General features: G+C 37.0%; 1 protein-coding gene across 1 annotated transcript in view; it reads left to right on the top strand.

The window, feature by feature from the left end:
• Positions 1–22242, top strand: part of STX18 (syntaxin 18) — a 523329-nt gene that overhangs the window by 391830 nt on the left and 109257 nt on the right. Inside the window, exons 6-7 of the mRNA XM_053704146.1 lie at positions 12363–12481; positions 22124–22212. Coding sequence (XP_053560121.1) covers positions 12363–12481; positions 22124–22212 — 208 coding nt within the window. The remainder of the gene's footprint in view (positions 1–12362; positions 12482–22123; positions 22213–22242) is intronic.

The following is a 22242-nucleotide window of genomic DNA, read 5'->3' as shown; positions in this document are numbered from 1 at the left end:
ACTAAACTGGAAAGTTAAAGACAAATTTTGGGTTTCATGTACCTTAAATGTTCCGGCTGGTCAGCTGCTAATCAGGCTATAAACAATCCATTTGGTTTCACCCTTTGTTTGCATATTAAATTGAAATGAACAAAATCTTTTATTTGTTACTGTTCTTTGTAGTTTAAAGGAACATGAACACAAAATTTTTCTTCCATTATTCAGACAGAGCATACAATTTAAAAAAAGTTTTTGATTTACTTCTAGTATACAATTTGCGTTGTTCTCTTATTATTCTTTGTTGAAGAGATATATAGGTAGTTAACGTGCACATTTCTGAAGCAATACACGACAGGAAATAGTGCTGCCATCTAGTGCCCTTCCTCATGTTTACCATTCTTGCAAAACTGCGGGCATTTAGTGCTGCAGACACATCCTTGCATTTCAACAAAGGATAACTAGAAAACAAAGACAATTTGATAATAGCATGCTCCATCTGAATCATATAAGAACAGTTTTGGGTTTTATGTCCATATAAGAAGGGTTTTGTGTACAGCCATTGCTTTAATATTGTGATTACATAAAGGGACATAACAAGATTTTTTTTCTATTTTGCTAATGCATACTGCATAGTAAGAAAGCATGTTTAAAGGAACTTAAACTCACTTTGTTACATGTCAGCATATATAATACATTGGAATTGTTTTGCAGTGTAGGGACATACACTTTTAAAACCCTCTTCTCACCTCTGCTGAAGCCATATAGGGACACCTATACAATAGATGAGCTTCTGCAGTGATCATACAAATGCTATGTAGAATGTGGAAGGATTAGGCTTCGGAAGTCTGGAGTATGCACTCTTGCAGGCATAAGAAAATTTTTATTTTATTTTTAAATTCTTCTCTTAAGGAAATATAAAGCTATACCGTCCCTTTAATGGGTCATGAAACCCAATTTTTTTTCTTTCGGGATTCAGATAGAAGATACAATTTTAAACAACTTTCCAATTTTTTTCAATTTTTAAATCTGCTTCATTCTACTTGATATCCTTTGCACTACTGTGAGCTAGCTGAACACATCTAGTCAGCCAATCACAAGAGACAAATGTGTCTAGGCACCAATCATTAGCTAGCTCTCCCCATTTTCATATCTCTGGAATGAATTAAACTTGGTTTTTCAAGCAGGATGTCCCAAATCTTTACATACTTATCTGCAGACGAGGTCACAAGACAGCCTTTTACTTGGCTACTTAAATCAAGTCCAGACATTTCATTATCAAGAGCTTTAAGAGCGAAAATAGGTTTGTCCAATCGTGCGTCTAAACATTATACAAAACAGTCTTCTGTGCTTGCTAAAAAATTCCATGGATAAAAATGATTCCAAGTGACTCGCTCCACCTGTCCACTAAATCTCCAGATTCTGTGGTTTTCTTGAGGACTTCTGCAGTCATATAGTATGGTCGATTTGTCAATAGAAACAGATACAAGTGTCTGAGGCTCAAAGGGGTGGAACTGTACAGTCAAAACCGTATCTGTGTGCAATGTAAGGTTGGCAGCCGGTTTTCCCAAAGTCATATCCCAAAGAATGACAGTATTGTCTGCAGACGCACTGGCTTATACTTTTCGGATGTGTTTGTTCCATGAAATGTCTAAAACTGTATCAGAATGTCCTTCCTGAGTTTCTTCCGAGGATGCACCTTTTTTTGCTTTTTTTCTTCTTTTTAATTTGTTTGCTTCCAAGAGAAAAGACAGGCTCTGTCTAGACAATCTACCATATCAAGATCCCACACATCAATTCCTGAGGTCATGTTACCGACAGCAACATAATTTCCTGTAGATTCTTTAGGGCTTGGATCAAAATTCAGCCACTCGGTGCAGAGAGGGTAATCAGGCAGGAGGATACCATGATGTACATAGAAAGAATACTCTTCATGGTTGTACACATGGATTTCAAGACTGCAGTGGTCTTTTTCTGCCCGTCCACAAACCAGAAGGTTTTCTGTAGGTTTAATGACAAAATCTTCTTCCTCATATTGTTCATCAGACTCTACAACAGGGTCTTGAGCCCTTTCCATGCCATCTTTTTCATTTTGTTCAGCTTCATTATTATTATCATTTATTTGAATAGTGCCGCCAAATTCTGTAGCGCTTCATCTTCATCATCATGATCTCCTTCCAGTTGATTTTTTTGCTTCAGTAATAAGATTGTTTAATTCATCCTTGTTCAGCTCAACCTTGACAGTTCATGGTGCTCAGTGTGTACGTCTATATGGGTAGGAATTAAAGTGTGAATGTTTACTTCCGGTTTGTAATGGCGGCTCACATAATAACATTGTTATATACTTATTTATAAGTAGTTGATGATTACTTTGCTAGAAAATCAGATGGTTTCATTTCTTTCTTTTAGAAAGTCTATGTAGGATAATGAGAAATACTTTGATTGCTTAGTGCTTTTTCAGAACACTCCTTTCAAGATCCCTCACAATTATCTGAAGCATACTTAGGAATTATTTCCTCTTTACATATCTTATTTCTGAAAATATGTGAATATTTATGGAATTTTGAAAAAATACTTTTTTTAAGTTTAAAGCTGTTACCAAAATAATACTTTACATCTTTAAAAGAACATAGGTTTCCCAATGAGCATTTTATTATTACATTATTACTTGCATATGGCTATGTGTTTAACCTTTTCATAGGGTTAAATACAGATTTAAAGCCAGCTCCAGAATCGCCTTGCACTACTGGGAGCTAGCTAAACACATCTGGAAAACCATTAACTAGGCATTTATCTGCAGACACCAATCACCCGCTAGCTCCCAGTAGTGTTTTGCTGCTTCTGAGCCTACCTAATATGCTTTTCAACAAAGGACACAAAGAGAGTGAAGGGTTTGACAATAGAAGTAAATTGAAAAGTCTATTAAAATGACATGCTCTATATCAGGGGTTGCCAACCTTTCGGATCTCAGGGACCACTAAACTCACAATTTTGAATCCCATGGACCATTAACATGATTTTTTTTAAAAAAGGTAAAACCTGTATTATGTGTGTGTGTGTGTGTGTGTGTGTGTATATATATATATATATATATATATATACACACACACACACACACACATATACTGTATATAACTAGTATAACCATAGCTAAGTTTACATTATGTATATATTTACACTATTTAAGAATTATTTTTTGGAATTAACTAATTGAATGACAGAACGGAGAGAATACTTCCAAATGACAGATGAATGGTGTGTGCCAACTTTTGAGCTGGAAACAGAGAGGCAGAAAGTGGGAAAAAAAGAATTATGTTTAAAAGGACCACAAGACTTCCAAGTTACCTCCCCAGTTAGGAATTATTCAAAACTACTTATGATCATGGACAGACATTGGAGTCATAAATTAAATTTATATCAGAAAGCTCTCAATATGGATGTGAGCTAACCACTACTGATGTTACTGGCAATTACTATAATACTGGTGGGATATGGCTGATCTGCTGGATGGCAATTACTGGAATTCAGGTGGAATAAAATTATTAGAATGAAAAATAATATTAAAAAAAAAAAAAGATGGAGGGGGGGAAGACAAACAGTGATGTAAGTCCATTTTTTTGTAGAACTATTACAAAGAGACAGGTAAAGGGAAGAAAATAAATGAAATATGAGATAAAAAAATTAAGATTTTCTTTTTTTTTTATATACTTTAATTCCACTATTTCAAGCCAAGACTATACCAACCTCTGCTGGCTTTAGAATGGAATCATCTTCCTCTGAGCAGCGGGCAGGAAGAGTTAAAATAACAATCTAGCTACGCAATTTGCGCAGTACTACGCAACGTGCATAGGGAGATTGTAATTTAACTCCTCCGTTGGTTTTCACTGATGTCAAGTCAAGCACTGTAGGGAGTTGCGGCACGATAGGGGTGACACCATCAGAGGAAATTAATTCCTGCTTGATGGTGTCAAGGACCACCAACATCTTCTCGTAGACCCCCAGTGGTCCATGGACCACTGGTCGGCGACCGCTGCTCTATATGATTGGGTTAGTGGCAATTTCTGCTCAAGACCACCTGTTCTCTGCAGCTTCCAATAGGTAGTTTAACTATGTGCTTAGCCTCTTTAAACATACAGACTTGCAGTGTTGATAATGTTAAAATGACATTCTGTAACAAATTAGTGTTTTTTTAAAATATAATTTCTCATGCAAAAATATTTTGACTTATTTAATTGCTTCTTTCATATGCATAATATATTTTGTTAGTTTAATATTCAGTTTAACTAAAATTTGCTTTAAAGCACTGTAGGAGACGGGAAAGATTCAGCAATGAATGAGCATATATGTTTATTATAAAAATGTATAAAACAACATGTTGCTGTCAGGCAGGCAGTTGCAGATCAATTTAAATGAATTAGAAACAAAAAAAACTATTTCCATTAGAGTATTTACATATTTTATTTACTAGGATTTAGCGGAGACTTAATGTGATCATTATAATTGCCTATATCACAGTAATAGATTTTCTTTGCTGCAGTGCACTGCGGTCATTTTATTAATTTTCAATTAAAGCGATCCTGTTTCATAATTGAGACGCCAACAATAACAGGCAATACAAATGATGCTTTTATGTATAAGTCGTTAATTCCTCCTCTAAAGCATGTTCTGCGCTGTGAATCTTTCCAGACCAGAGATAGCACATATTTATGTTCTCTACATAATTTGCCTGCTAGTTCTTGCTAACATGTATTTATGCAAACCTTGTACAAATTGTGCTGTAGCTACACTGTACACAAAAATTATATAGGAGATTAAATATGTTCAACAACCAATTTACATAATGCATGTGCTTGCTAGAGGTCCTTATAACTGATACAGTGGGAGGAAAAATGATTTGTGACTTTTGTTAAAGGGGCACTAAAAAGTCAAATAGCATACTATTGGTAAAATGAGCCACACAAACTATTAATTAATTACTAATTAATAAAAGGACAGTTTTACATGTTTGTAAATCAAAATGTATGGGGTTTTTTTGTTGGGGGGGGTTATGCAACGTAGGTCCTAATTGATAATATATTATGCATAACAGTGACTTGGACAAGGAAGTCAAAAACATTTTTTTTCTTCTGTTATGTGTGATCAGTCCACGGGTCATCATTACTTCTGGGATATAACTCCTCCCCAACAGGAAATGCAAGAGGATTCACCCAGCAGAGCTGCATATAGCTCCTCCCCTCTACGTCACTCCCAGTCATTCTCTTGCACCCAACGACTAGATAGGATGTGTGAGAGGACTATGGTGATTATACTTAGTTTTTATAACTTCAATCAAAAGTTTGTTATTTTACAATAGCACCGGAGCGTGTTATTGCCTCTCTGGCAGAGTTTGAAGAAGAATCTACCAGAGTTTTTACTATGATTTTAACCGGAGTAGTTAAGATCATATTGCTGTTTCTCGGCCATCTGAGGGAGGTAAAAGCTTCAGATCAGGGGACAGCGGGCAGATGAATCTGCATTGAGGTATGTAGCAGTTTTTATTTTCTGAATGGAATTGATGAGAAAATCCTGCCATACCGTTATAATGACATGTATGTATACTCTACACTTCAGTATTCTGGGGATGGTATTTCACTGGAATTACTCTGTTAAAAGTACATTAAACCTTTTAATAGGTATTTATTATGTTAAACGTTTTTGCTGGAATGTAGAATCGTTTGCATTTTCTGAGGTACTGAGTGAATAAATGTTTGGGCATTATTTTTCCACTTGGCAGTTGCTTGTTTTAATTGTGACAGTTTCGTTTCTCTCTCACTGCTGTTGTGTGAGGGGGAGGGGCCGTTTTTGGCGCTCTTTGCTACGCATCAAAAATTTCCAGTCAGTTACTCTTGTATTTCCTGCATGATCCGGTTCATCTCTAACAGAACTCAGGGGGCTTCAAACTTCTTTGAAGGGAGGTAGATTCTCTCAGCAGAGCTGTGAGACTTATATATTGACTGTGATTAAAAACGTTGCTCTGTAATTTTTATGTTTCAAATTTAATTATTGTTACTTTACTAATGGGAACAAACCTTTGCTAAAAGTTGTGTTATTTTCAAGGATTGATGCTATAACTGTTTTTCAGTTCATTATTTCAACTGTCATTTAATCGTTTAGTGCTTCTTTGAGGCACAGTACGTTTTTGTTAAATAAGATTGTAACCAAGTTGCAAGTTTATTTGCTAGTGTGTTAAACATGTCTGATTCAGAGGAAGATACCTGTGTCATTTGTTCCAATGCCAAGGTGGAGCCCAATAGAAATTTATGTACTAACTGTATTGATGCTACTTTAAATAAAAGCCAATCTGTACAAATTGAACAAATTTCACCAAACAGCGAGGGGAGAGTTATGCCGACTAACTCGCCTCACGTGTCAGTACCTGCATCTCCCGCCCGGGAGGTGCGTGATATTGTGGCGCCTAGTACATCTGGGCGGCCATTACAGATAACATTACAAGATATGGCTACTGTTATGACTGAAGTTTTGGCTAAATTACCAGAACTAAGAGGCAAGCGTGATCACTCTGGGGTGAGAACAGAGTGCGCTGATAATACTAGAGCCATGTCTGATACTGCGTCACAGCTTGCAGAGCATGAGGACGGAGAGCTTCATTCTGTCGGTGACGGTTCTGATCCAAACAGATTGGATTCAGATATTTCAAATTTTAAATTTAAATTGGAGAACCTCCGTGTATTACTAGGGGAGGTTTTAGCGGCTCTTAATGATTGTAACACTGTTGCAATACCAGAGAAATTGTGTAGGTTGGATAAATACTTTGCGGTACCGGCGAGTACTGACGTTTTTCCTATACCTAAGAGACTAACTGAAATTGTTACTAAGGAGTGGGATAGACCCGGTGTGCCGTTCTCACCCCCTCCAATATTTAGAAAGATGTTTCCAATAGACGCCACCACACGGGACTTATGGCAAACGGTCCCTAAGGTGGAGGGAGCAGTTTCTACTTTAGCTAAGCGTACCACTATCCCGGTGGAGGATAGCTGTGCTTTTTCAGATCCAATGGATAAAAAATTAGAGGGTTACCTTAAGAAAATGTTTGTTCAACAAGGTTTTATATTGCAACCCCTTGCATGCATCGCGCCGATTACGGCTGCGGCAGCATTTTGGATTGAGTCTCTGGAAGAGAACCTTAGTTCAGCTACGCTGGACGACATTACGGACAGGCTTAGAGTCCTTAAACTAGCTAATTCATTCATTTCGGAGGCCGTAGTACATTTAACCAAACTTACGGCTAAGAACTCAGGATTCGCCATTCAGGCACGTAGGGCGCTGTGGCTAAAATCCTGGTCAGCTGATGTAACTTCTAAGTCCAAATTACTTAATATACCTTTCAAGGGGCAAACTTTATTTGGGCCCGGTTTGAAAGAAATTATCGCTGACATTACAGGAGGTAAGGGCCACGCCCTGCCTCAAGACAAAGCCAAAGCTAAGGCTAGACAGTCTAATTTTCGTCCCTTTCGGAATTTCAAAGCAGGAGCAGCACCAACTTCCACTGCACCAAAACAGGAAGGAGCTGTTGCTCGTTACAGACAAGGCTGGAAACCTAACCAGTCCTGGAACAAGGGCAAGCAGGCCAGGAAACCTGCTGCTGCCCCTAAGACAGCATGAATCGAGGGCCCCCGATCCGGGACCGGATCTAGTGGGGGGCAGACTCTCTCTCTTCGCCCAGGCTTGGGCAAGAGATGTTCAGGATCCCTGGGCGCTAGAGATCATATCTCAGGGATACCTTCTAGACTTCAAATTCTCTCCCCCAAGAGGGAGATTTCATCTGTCAAGGTTGTCAACAAACCAGATAAAGAAAGAAGCGTTTCTACGCTGTGTACAAGATCTGTCATTAATGGGAGTGATCCATCCGGTTCCGCGGTCGGAACAAGGACAAGGGTTTTACTCAAACCTGTTTGTGGTTCCCAAAAAAGAGGGAATTTTCAGGCCAATCTTGGATTTAAAGATCCTAAACAAATTCCTAAGAGTTCCATCGTTCAAAATGGAAACTATTCGGACAATCTTACCCATGATCCAAAAGGGTCAGTACATGACCACAGTGGATTTAAAGGATGCTTACCTTCACATACCGATTCACAAAGATCATTACCGGTATCTAAGGTTTGCCTTCTTAGACAGGCATTACCAGTTTGTAGCTCTTCCATTCGGATTGGCTACGGCTCCAAGAATCTTCACAAAGGTTCTGGGTGCCCTTCTGGCGGTACTAAGACCGCAAGGAATTTCGGTAGCTCCGTACCTAGACGACATTCTGATACAAGCTTCAAGCTTTCAAACTGCCAAGTCTCATACAGAGTTAGTTCTGGCATTTCTAAGGTCGCATGGATGGAAAGTGAACGAAAAGAAGAGTTCTCTCTTTCCTCTCACAAGCGTTCCATTCTTGGGGACTCTTATAGATTCTGTAGAAATGAAGATTTATCTGACAGAAGACAGATTAACAAAGCTTCTAAATGCATGCCGTGTCCTTCATTCCATTCAACTCCCGTCAGTAGCTCAATGCATGGAGGTGATCGGCTTAATGGTAGCAGCAATGGACATAGTACCCTTTGCACGTCTACATCTCAGACCGCTGCAATTGTACATGCTGAGTCAGTGGAATGGGGATTACTCAGACTTGTCCCCTACTCTGAATCTGGATCAAGAGACCAGAAACTCTCTTCTATGGTGGCTTTCTCGGCCACATCTGTCCAGGGGGATGCCATTCAGCAGGCCGGACTGGACAATTGTAACAACAGACGCCAGCCTACTAGGTTGGGGCGCTGTCTGGAATTCTCTGAAGGCTCAGGGACAATGGAATCAGGAGGAAAGTCTCCTACCAATAAACATTCTGGAATTGAGAGCAGTTCTCAATGCCCTTCTGGCTTGGCCCCAGTTAAAAACTCGGGGGTTCATCAGGTTTCAGTCGGACAACATCACGACTGTAGCTTACATCAACCATCAAGGAGGGACAAGAAGCTCCCTAGCAATGATGAAAGTATCAAAGATAATTCGCTGGGCAGAGTCTCACTCTTGCCACCTGTCAGCAATCCACATCCCGGGAGTGGAGAACTGGGAGGCGGATTTCTTGAGTCGCCAGACTTTTCATCCGGGGGAGTGGGAACTTCATCCGGAGGTCTTTGCCCAAATACTTCGACGTTGGGGCAAACCAGAGATAGATCTCATGGCGTCTCGCCAGAACGCCAAACTTCCTCGCTACGGGTCCAGATCCAGGGATCCGGGAGCGGTTCTGATAGATGCTTTGACAGCACCTTGGAACTTCGGGATGGCTTATGTGTTTCCACCCTTCCCGCTGCTTCCTCGATTGATTGCCAAAATCAAACAGGAGAGAGCATCAGTGATTCTAATAGCGCCTGCATGGCCACGCAGGACTTGGTATGCAGATCTAGTGGACATGTCATCCTGTCCGCCTTGGTCTCTACCTCTAAGACAGGACCTTCTGATACAGGGTCCATTCAAACATCAAAATCTAACTTCTCTGAAGCTGACTGCTTGGAAATTGAACGCTTGATTTTATCAAAACGTGGTTTTTCTGAGTCGGTTATTGATACCCTGATACAGGCTAGGAAGCCTGTTACCAGAAGGATTTACCATAAGATATGGCGTAAATACCTATACTGGTGCGAATCCAAAGGTTACTCCTGGAGTAAGGTTAGGATTCCTAGGATATTGTCCTTTCTACAAGAAGGTTTAGAAAAGGGTTTATCGGCTAGTTCATTAAAGGGACAGATCTCAGCTCTGTCCATCTTGTTGCACAGGCGTCTGTCAGAAAATCCAGACGTCCAGGCCTTTTGTCAGGCTTTAGCTAGAATCAAGCCTGTGTTTAAAACTGTTGCTCCGCCATGGAGTCTAAACCTTGTTCTTAACGTTCTACAAGGAGTTCCGTTTGAACCCCTTCATTCCATTGATATAAAGTTGTTATCTTGGAAAGTGTTATTTTTAATGGCTATTTCTTCGGCTCGGAGAGTCTCTGAGTTATCAGCTTTACATTGTGATTCTCCTTATTTGATTTTTCATTCAGATAAGGTAGTTCTGCGTACTAAACCTGGGTTCTTACCTAAGGTAGTCACTAACAGGAACATCAATCAAGAGATCGTGGTTCCTTCCCTGTGCCCGAATCCTTCTTCAAAGAAGGAACGTCTTCTACACAATCTGGATGTAGTTTGTGCCCTCAAGTTCTACTTGCAGGCAACTAAGGATTTTCGACAAACGTCTTCCCTGTTTGTCGTGTACTCTGGTCAGAGGAGAGGTCATAAGGCTTCGGCTACCTCTCTCTCCTTCTGGCTTCGTAGCATAATTCGTTTAGCCTATGAGACTGCTGGACAGCAGCCTCCTGAAAGAATTACAGCTCACTCTACTAGAGCTGTGGCTTCCACTTGGGCCTTTAAGAATGAGGCCTCTGTTGAACAGATTTGCAAGGCTGCAACTTGGTCTTCGCTTCATACTTTTTCCAAATTTTACAAATTTGACACTTTTGCTTCTTCGGAGGCTATTTTTGGGAGAAAGGTTCTTCAGGCAGTGGTTCCTTCTGTATAATGAGCCTGCCTATCCCTCCCGTCATCCGTGTACTTTTGCTTTGGTATTGGTATCCCAGAAGTAATGATGACCCGTGGACTGATCACACATAACAGAAGAAAACATAATTTATGCTTACCTGATAAATTCCTTTCTTCTGTTGTGTGATCAGTCCACGGCCCGCCCTGTTTTTTAAGGCAGGTAAATATTTTTTAAATTATACTCCAGTCACCACTTCACCCTTGGTTTCTCCTTTCTCGTTGATTCTTGGTCGAATGACTGGGAGTGACGTAGAGGGGAGGAGCTATATGCAGCTCTGCTGGGTGAATCCTCTTGCATTTCCTGTTGGGGAGGAGTTATATCCCAGAAGTAATGATGACCCGTGGACTGATCACACAACAGAAGAAAGGAATTTATCAGGTAAGCATAAATTATGTTTTTTAATTAAGATAATGAGTGCAACATGGATAAAAATCAATAATTTAAAAAAAAATCCTATTTTTTTCATTTAAATAGGATTTTTTTTTTATTTAAATAGGATTTTTTTTTTATTTAAATAGGATTTTTTTTTTATTTAAATAGGATTTTTTTTTATTTAAATAGGATTTTTTTTTTTATTTAAATAGGATTTTTTTTTTATTTAAATAGGATTTTTTAAATAAAATGTTTTTTGGGGAATAATCTATCTAAACATAGTTTCTGTTGCATTATAATCCAAAGGTTATTCATCCTGAAATATAGATTCTTTTTTTATTGTATAGCGAGATGCTGTATATTAATGTATATTTTGTAGTTCTAAAAACTGTGAAATTGTGTCCCTTAAAGGGACATAATCATGAAAGATACATTTTGGGTTTCAGATAGAGCATACAATTTTCAGATTTACTTTTATTATCAGATTTGCTTCATTCTTTTGGGATCCTTTGTTGAAGGAGAGCAATGCTCTACTGGGACCTAGCTGAAAACATTGGGTGAGACAGTTACAAGCAGCTAGCTCACAGTAGTGCATTGCTTCTGAGCCTATCTATGCAACAATGGGCACCAAGAGAATAAAGCAAATTAGATAAGAGAAGTCAATTAGAAAATTGTTGGATTGTTCTTTCTAAATCATGAAAGTTTAATTTTGACTTTACTCTGCCTTCAACGCCATTGCTCCCCTGCAAATCTATGTACACAGAATCAATCCATATTACATTTCAAGAAGCTCACTGAATAGAAGATCGTTTGTAGGGGAATAGATCTGCACAAGGACCTAAGTGTGAGGAGGGAGGGGCAAGCATTAAAATTGAATTATGTTATTGTTTTAGTTAATAAAAACTATTTTAATTGTTATTATTAATGTAATTATTATTTTTCTCCTTCCAATAAAGTTAAAAGTTAAACAAAAATGAATGATTAACCTATTAAACTGGAGATAGTTCACCTCCAAATAATTTCATTCATTTCAATGATCTATCTATGCATATTTAATTATATATAACCAAATCAGTAATGGTCTGATATAACTGAAAAACATTATCTGAAAAGTTATTATTCTACAAATGAAAACAATGATTTAAATCGGTCTTACAGACTCTAGTGATTTAAATTGTGATTTAATCAAATCCTGCTTTCAAGTGATTTATGAGTGTTATGTCCCTTTTAATTCCTGGGTCTTTTTAAAGTTTGTGAACATTTTCCCTCATAGCTTACAGTTTTATAACTTGTATATTTTAAGCATCTAGTTTTCAATAGTAGTTTTATGAAGCAGAAAACTATGCATTAACTCACTTTATTTGGTTTCTCTAAAGCCATATAACCAAATAACTATCTGTTTGCAGGTCCAAGTTAAAGCCAGAACAAATCCACAAATCAAACTCAGCACAATTTGGGGACAAAATAATCCATCTAAGTAAAGACTCTAAAGAGGAAGCAAAACCTCTTGGTGAAGAAAATATTGGTAAGAGTTGGAACAGTTTTTTGTTTTGTTTTTTTAACATTGTTATACTACTAGGAAACAAGAGTTTTAGAAGTGTAATTATTACATATTATAAATACGGTCAGTTACTAGAGGAGGCAATAACTCAGTATGCTACATTCATTACCATATGAAACCATTTATTTTATGTGTTTGCAATAACTTATGTATAAAATTATTGCAGAATCATTCTTATTGTCTTAAAAAATAAAATTGTCAGTCACAGATAAAATGAAGTGTGTTCTATGTAGTCAGTGTGCAGTGTAGCTAACAAACACTATGGAACCCTGTTCTAAATGGCAATCACTGTCATTCTCATGAGGTGGATATATAGTTGAGTATGAATATAAATATAACTATAATAGGATATACCAATACCACCTTGGCTTCCAATTTAAGATCCCCTAACATTTGTAAAAGACTGATTTCAAGAAATGTGTTGTGTTCATAGATTTCTCTGAGGAAAAAACGGATAAATATTAAAGAAACATCAAATATTTATTCTTACATAGTAAACAATCCCCCCCCACGTTACTTCCTGAGATGCAGAAATACATCACTTTATTGACACTGCAGCATTCTACACAGTGATTGCTTAATCAGCATAATAGCTCATTTTATATTTGTCCTAAACTAGTCACAGCAGAAGGGATACAGTAAAAATACTCAAGTGGGTTTTTGAGGGGCGTATGACACTAGAATGCAATTATTTTAGTTTCTACAAAGTTTTGTCACAGTTCAGTTTGTCTTCAAAGCAGTCCACACTTTGTCTGGGGAGAAAAACAACTGATTTCCGTCATGTTGCTTTGCACATCAGTTCTAAAGACTTTTAGCAGCTAGTGCTGAACGAACTCCTCTTTTTATTTACACAAAACTACTGCAGCCATAAAACAACCCCTCTACCTCAGATCACTAATTTAGGATCCCCCCACCTTTATTAATAATTTTTCTGTAGAGTAGTGACCCTCCCTCTCCCATCGACACTTATATTTTCTGTAGCGTAGGGCCCCACCCAATCCCTCTCACTCCCGCCCCCTCCACTGCTGTGCCGCCCACCCATCCCCTATCCCTCCCGAACCTCCTACTAGCTCAAACAGACATCTTTGCAGACAGTGACAAAGACCTGTCACTGTCTGTAATGATCAGCCAGTCTGCACCAATAGAGCTACGTTACCATTTGAAGGCTGATGCCTGCAGCCCAGAAAGAGCAAGTCTCGGTTGTCACTTGACGACTGAGACTGCTAGAGCTTCCTGAAAGGCCGACGTATATTTGTTATGCAGTACGATGGGCTATGTACCGCATGATGTATATATACTTCGGATTGCGTCAAGGGGTTAAATTGTAACTCTGTATTCTAAATATTATATAAAGAGAATAATACACAACAATATGGCTCCCAGTCACACTCCACATACCAGTAGCACAAGTGCAATTACTATGTTTTATCAGATCAGGAACCAGCTTAGTGTGTCTTCAGAGGTCTGCTGCTATTGTGTTTGTCAAATTCTGCAAAAGATGATCAATCACCCCCTTGCTAGGACAATAATCAGTCAGTGCACTAACTGGTGTTGTCATTTTATGACTGTTAAGCGATTATTAATGTTATTGATTGACAGTCACATTTACATTTATATTGAATAATATATGCAATGTTTCTTTCAATGAAAATTAAAGTTTTTGATATTGGTGTGTTATTTGAAATGTGTTTTTGAGTATTTCTTAATATCTCTAAATAGTGTTGGTATCTTACTCTATTGGAAAGTTCTTTTATTCAAGCGGTATGTCATCAGATTGACCCACAATGCTGCATATATCCTGGGCTAGATCACATTGCAGTTGTTAGTGTTGGTATCTTACTCTATTGGAATGTTCTTTTATTCAAGCGGTATGTCATCAGATTGACCCACAATGCTGCATATATCCTGGGCTAGATCACATTGCAGTTGTTAGTGTTGGTATCTTACTCTATTGGAATGTTCTTTAATTCAAGCGGTATGTCATCAGATTGACCCACAATGCTGCATATATCCTGGGCTAGATCACATTGCAGTTGTTAGTGTTGGTATCTTACTCTATTGGAATGTTCTTTTATTCAAGCGGTATGCCATCAGATTGACCCACAATGCTGCATATATCCTGGGCTAGATCACATTGCAGTTGTGAACTTAAAAGGACATGTTAACCAAATGTTGAGGCACTTGAAAGTGATGCAGCATAGCTGTACAAAGCTGATTAGAAAATATCACCTGGACGCCTCTATGTAAAAAAAGGAAGATATTTACTTAAAAAATACTGTAAACAGGCTTTTGTCCCAGGACTTCCAAAGGAGTGTGCATCTGGCATGTGCAGGCGCAGTCATGTTATTTTCCTATTCATTTTAACCCCTTAACGACCAAGGACGTAAAGGGTACGTACTACAAAAACTGTCATTTAATGACCAAGGACGTACCCTGTACATCCTCAGGGGTTTCAAGCGGTGGAAGCGATCCTGATCGCTTCTAGCCGCTTTCGTGGTATTGCAGTGATGCCTCGATATTGAGGCATCCTGCAATACCATTTTTTTACACACCAATGGAAAGAGAGCCACTCTGTGGCCCTCTCTGCACCGGCAGCTATGGTGCCGATCATTGGTGGGTGGGGGCCATAGCAATGAGGTGGGTGGGTGGCCCATCGTTGCTTATCATCCGGTTCCTGTCTTAGTAATGTGCACGCAGGGGGGGCAGGAGTGCGTTGGGGGGGCGTGTGCAACATTCACAACTATGCAATTAAAAATGTATGAGAAGGATGGAGGGGGAGGGGGGGAATAAATGATGGGCAAAATATCTGGGTGGGGGGTAGGGTATTGAGGGGGGCAGCTACACTACACTATATTTATTTAATATAAAAAACATTTTTGGGGGCAAACTGGGTACTGGCAGACAGCTGGCAGTACATAAGATGGTGGCAAATAGGTAGAGGGGGTAGGATTAGCGAGCTGTATGGGGGGATCAGGGAGGTTATGGGCTAAATGGGGATCCAACACTGCAGAATCCATAAAAAAAAGCCTTTTATTTTAGCACTGGCAGACTTTCTCCCAGTACTTAAGATGGCAGTAACTATTGTGAGGTGGAAGAGAGAAGAGAGCTGTTTGAGGGTGGTCAGGGAGCGATCAGGGGGGTGGGATGTGTCAGGTGGGAGGCTGATCTCTACACTAAAGCTAAAATTAACCCTACAAGCTACCAAATTAACCCCTTAACTGCTGGGCATAATACAAGTGTGGTGCGCAGCAGCATTTAGCGGCCTTCTAATTACCAAAAAGTTATGCCAAAGCCATATATGTCTGCTATTTCGGAAAAGGGGATCCCATAGAAGTATTTACAACCATTTGTGCCATAATTGCACAAGCTGTTTGTAAATCATTTCAGTGAGAAACCTAAAGTTTGTGAAAAAGTGAACAATTTTTTTTTATTTGATCGCATTTGGCGGTGAAAAGGTGGCATGAAATATACCAAAATGGGCTTATATCAATACTTTGGGTTGTCTACAAAATGGGCTTATATCAATACTTTGGGTTGCCTACTATATATATATATATATATATATATATATATATATATATATATATATATATATATATACTGTATATATAAATATATAAATATATATATATATATATGTGAAGGGTTATTCAGGGATTCCTGACAGATATCAGTGTTACAATGTAACTATCGCTAATTTTTTTTTGGGGGGGGGGGAATGGTTTGGAAATAGCAAAGTGCTACTTGTACTTATTGCCCTATAACTTGCAACAAATATGTAAACATTGGGACAAAATTTAGAAACTATTTAGCATGGGTTTTTTGGGTTGTAGATGTGTAACAGATTTTAGGGGTCAAAGTTAGAAAAAGTGTGTTTTTTTTCCATTTTTTCATAATGTTTTATACTTTTTTTTATAGTAAATTATGATATGATCAAAATAATAGTATCTTTAGAAAGTCCATTTAATGGCGAGAAAAAGGTATATAATATGTGTGGATACAGTAAATGAGTAAGAGGAAAATTTCAGCTAAACACAAACACAGCAGAAATGTAAAAATAGCCCTGGTCCTTAAGGGTAAGAAAATTGAAAAATGGTCTGGTCACTAAGGGTTTAAGGAAGTTTACTGTGAAATATCATGAGATTTAAGTGAAATCTCGTGAGATCACAGCAAAGCAATATGACAACATCACTGCTAATACTGATTGGCTATTGTGTTTATTTGTTTTTTCCAATTTACAGCTTTACATCAGCTCTAACTGCTCACAGAGCACTTACTCTGGTGAGCTTAAGAAATTTTGAGGTAAAATATCTTCCCTTTTTACATCTAGATATTCAGGTGATATTTTCATTTCCGCTTTTTACAGTTATGCTGCAGCACTTTTAAGCGATTTAGCATATAAATATTATGTCCCTTTAACTGTCAAAAATATCAAAAATCTTCAGATACTGTATTTTAAAAGGAGATATTACTCAATTGTATATGCATAATAAACTATCTTCAAAAAATGTTTGTCTACTAAAGGGGTAAGTAAAAGATTAAATGAACAGGTAGTGTGTGATTATATACCACTGAGCCCTGTGACTCTAGCTCACTAGCTGACAAGGGCAACTAACAAACAAAAATGGTTGCTTATTCACCAGGTTTTCAAAAAACAAAACATTATATTACATTTCAAAACAAAACATTTTCTTTTAGATACAGAGAAACATTTTGAGCATCATGTTCCTTTAAAGTAGATTATTTTGTTAATACCAGTATTTACATTTACAACTGAAATGTGAGCCAGTCCTGTTTCAGCAAAGGTCTATCATTTTGCCCAACTGGTCAACTTGATAAATTTGATTGCCAAGGATAGTCAACTATTCTTAAGAAAGCTATTTTTGAAAAAACAATACATGAGAAATTATGATATTCCAAATAAAACCATTGAGAATGCAATATTGTGATCAGAAGAAGAAAGAGTGACATTACAGATTATGGATAAATTGTTGCAAAGTAATGAAGATCCTACCAAAGATAACGTCCAAATACATACCTAAAAAGTATATATCGAAACACATTGAAGTTTACAATGAAATTGTCAGTAGGGAAATACCTAAAAAATCTTTGAACCAAGGAGGCAATGTAGTTATATGGCCCAAGGAAATATACTTGCGAGAGGTACATAAACAACACACAAAGAGTGTTACAGGAAATTATTTTTCAACCCTACAGACAAATGTAAACGTCAATACAATAAAATCATACTGGAAGCTTAGAGAAATAACATTATAACACTCAGAGAAGAAATTTCTGATTATAGACCACCCAAAAGCAGCTACCTTCTATATAATACTTAAAATCCACAAAAATGCTAATATTCCCCCAGGAATACCTATTGTATCAGCGATCAACAATATAACGGAAAAGGCAAGTCAATATATAGATTTTAGACTAAGGGAATTTGTGACACAAATGCCTTCCTTTGTGAAAGATACTATTGAAGTACTGCAACATCTTGAGAATCTAAAACTAACTGATGACACAATTCTAATAACAGCTGATGTGGAGGCTCTTTACACGAGTATCGATCACAAATTTTGTATTGAAACCGTTCAAAGCTTTTTGTCAGCATCTTCAACGGAAGATAGACTTCATGATGAATTTATAATTAAACTTTTGAACTTTGTATTACATCATAACTACTTTGTGTTTGATCAACAATTCTACCTCCAGATAAGAGGAACAGCAATGGGGACAGCATGCACCCCAACATATGCCAACCTATTTTTAGGTTGGTGGGAACAACATGTTGTTTTCTCAGATGAAAATGTGTCTTATATTAACCATATTCCATTATGGTTAAGTTATATTGACGGCGTGTTCTTCCTATGGGAAGGTCCTCAGAATAAATTGGAAGAATACCTGAATATATTGAACAACAACCTCAATATTAAACTAACCTGGAAGAAAAGTTCACAGACTGTAACATTTCTGGATTTGAAAATCTCCAAAAATCAGTACTGACATGTACAGAAAAGAGACAGCTACCAATCGTCTCTTACATTCCACCAGTGCACACTGCCCACATACAGTAAAATGCCAATAGGGGAATTCCTACGCACTAAGAGAAATTGCTCTGACAACTAAACCTATCAGCAAAGCACAAATTAATTACAAAACAGATTGAAATTGAGAAGCTATAGCAATAGGTAAAAGAATACAAGTTGGACAGAAGAACAAAGAATTTAAAGGATATGCTGAGCCCAGGTCATTTTGAGAAGAGGAGGAAAAAGCCTAATCCGTTAACTTCTGGCAATTTCAAATGCCAGAATTGCTCAATCTGTAAACATGTAGTGCCACTCAAATCAATAACTGATAGATTTTGGAAGACCCATAAAATTGTATCACATATAAACTGCAATACCGAAGCAGTCATTTATGGGGTTACATACAGCTGCAATGTGTTCTATATCGGAATGACCTCAAAAAAATTGAGAGTAAGAATGTTGGAACATCTGAGCAATATCAGAAATGCTAATAAAGGTCCAAAAGAAAAATCTTTCTACTGTGGCATCACATTTCCTAAAGAATCATCAGGCAAGAACATCTGAATCTTGTTTTTTGTTGGAATCCAAACAGTGAGATTAGGAATTAGGGGAGGAGATATTGAACAGTCACTCCTGAGAGAAGAAAGTCGCTGGATATATCTCTTAAATTCAGTACCCCCAAATGGACTGAATGAGAACAACAATCTCTTTACATACTTATAATCTTCTAGAAATTGAGACACAATCATGTACTGTCTTTGGACAAAAAAAGAAATGTATTCTACCATATATAATAAACTTCTCAGAAGGTCACTACTATTATTTTATTTATCGTTGATGTAATTTCTCTTTTTAACTTCATCATCACCTATTGATCTTATACTTTTTTGCATTTATTTTCACAATAATAATCACAGAACATCACGTCGGTATATACATATACACATCCTCTCATTCCCATCATTTGATTGAGAAGTTTTACAACATATTAAGTCACATTATAAACACTATGAGTATTCTCCTATTTAGTGTATTTACTCTATTATAAATCATTTTCTATACATTTTTATTAAACAACACTCCCAGAACTTGTATTCACACAAAGGTAGTTTAATACTGGATATATCAAGCACTCGTCTTTATTATTACATTTACACTTTGTCCACTGTTTGATATTTGTAGCACGTTTTAGTTATTATTTTATTTTTATTGTCTTTCATTTTATTAGTTTTTTATTATTTAATTTCTTATTTTTGTTTTTGACTTCTAATATGATGACCTCAGTTTGTATAATACTTACAAGAAGCATAGATGATCCGTAATACTTTTGTGTTACATATCTTTATATTTCCAAGATTATATTTCAACCAATATGGACAGAATACATTTTCTTATACTGAGCTAATGTCTTATGTATCTGGCATTGATATGTCAATCGCAGGATTGCACGGATATTCCATAGATCCGATTCGCCATATGTAAATGAGGAGGTGGGACTGATGTCATAAATAGCCGTTGCAGACGTTATGCCACTATTATATTATATGTGTATGGCGGTACAGCCTAACTAATGTGAATTGGTGTCTGTCGGGTGGTATCCTTATATGGGAGCTAAAGGTTGCTAACATAAACCCATTCATATATCATGAGTTTCCCATGTAAACTAACGCTGTGAATACAGTTTAAAATTAAAGATGATCAGACTGACAGTTAATTTTATATTCTATCAATAGACAATTATAATTTGCTGTATTAACTATACACAAATATAAACTGCTTGTACTGAGCCTATTTGTAACAGTGTATCAAACAAACTAACTGAATGTGATACTTTTTGTGATACTACACTGGAACATTTGTCTCACAGCAATACCTTGCAGTTGTACTATAATAAGCTTATTATCAGTGGATATTATCTTTTTGGATAGTATTTTACCCTATTCTTATTTCTCTAATGTTAGGGAAATAGTGATTATCATATACAGCTGTCAGTCAGTACCTTAGTATACATAAGTGGACAACCACTAGTTGATATTTCAGTGGGGCATTATTATGCATTATCCTTTTTCCATATTTGTGCAGCTTGTTATATACTGCCATTGTATTCCCTTGCTATTGGGACGTATCCTAATTAGGCTAAGTAACTGCCAACATTTTAGTTTTAACTTGAACCCATTTTTAATTTTTTTCTAATAAAGTTTTTCGTTGTAATTTATTCATGACGCACACGCACATACAGTATGTTATGTTTTTTGGGGGTCTGAATATGTCTGAGTGCTTATAAAGTATCACTTTTGTTTTCAGTTTCTGAAGCTGAAACCAGAGAATGTTAGGTATTTGATACCTAGCACCTTCTAACCACTGTAAATATTGTGTTACAAGGCCAGTATAATTTAAACAGAATGATAACAGACCTTAAAGGGACATCAAACCCAAACTTTTTCTTTCATTATTCAGATAGAGCATGTCATTTTAAATAACTTTCCAATTTATTTCTATTATCTGATTTGTGTAGTTCTCTTTGTATCCTTTGCTGAAAAGTATACCTAGGTAGGCTCAGAAGCAGCTGATTGGTGGCTGCACATATAGGCATCTCTTTCATTGGCTTTTATCTAACTCCCAGTAGTGCTTTGCTGCTACTTGATCAAAGAATAACAAGAGAATGAAGCAAATTAGATAATAGAAGTAATTTGTAAAGTTGTTTAAAATTGTATTCTCTACCTGAATCATAAAAGAAAAGTTTTGGGTTTTATGTTCTTTTAATACCAGATAAGTGGTGCCATCAAACCTCTTTTTTTCAATTGAATTCAGCAAAGTAAGCACCACTAGGAACATTTATACTGTTGGTTGTCAGTGTGGCAGATTACTCCGCAGTAAAAAAAAAAAAAAAAAAGTTACTTAAAGGGATACTAAACCCATTTTTTTCTTTCATGATTCGGATAGAGAATGCCATTTTAAGCAACTTTCTAATTTACTCCTATTATCATTTTTTCTTCGTTCTCTTGATATCTTTATTTGAAAATCAGGAATGAAAGCTTAGGAGCCGGCCCATGGAAATGTAGTCACCAATCAGTAAGCGCTATCCAGGGTTCTGAACCAAAAATAGGCCGCCTCCTAAGCTTTCATTCCTGCTTTTCAAAAAAGATAACAAAAGAACGAAGAAAATTTGATAATAGGAGTAAATTAAAAAGTTGCCTAAAATTGCATGCTCTATCTGAATCCTAAAAAGAAAATATGTGTGTTTAGTATCCCTTTAAGCTACTGCACTGATATTTATTTGTATGAACATTTCAAAGCTTCTTGAGTAACTTTGTCTTACTTTATTTGATGGGGCCAGTTAATGTGTAATCGCTGTGTAACAGGTTACTGTTTCAGTCATTTATTGGCCCCTTCAGTTTATCTGTGAGTAAATTACACGCTTAATGATCTTTTTTTACTTTTTTTTTTTCTACTAAGCTATTTACCTAATAATGTCAAGTTTATGGTAATTCAAAAGAGTTTAGATCTACAATACAAAGCTAAAACTTACTTCTACATTTTCCCTGCCACTCTTGTGTTTTATCCACTCTGCCAGATAAAAATGTGCCTGACATCAGAAATACTTTCAGTGCTTGGGATGATGGCCGAGGTGAAGATGAACTGTCTCCTGAAGAAATTCAAATGGTAATATAGTTTCTAGTCATTTTATTTTAT

This window comes from Bombina bombina, chromosome 2, assembly GCF_027579735.1.
Source record: "Bombina bombina isolate aBomBom1 chromosome 2, aBomBom1.pri, whole genome shotgun sequence".
NCBI lineage: Eukaryota > Metazoa > Chordata > Amphibia > Anura > Bombinatoridae > Bombina > Bombina bombina.
This window is presented reverse-complemented; position numbering and strand designations above follow the sequence as displayed.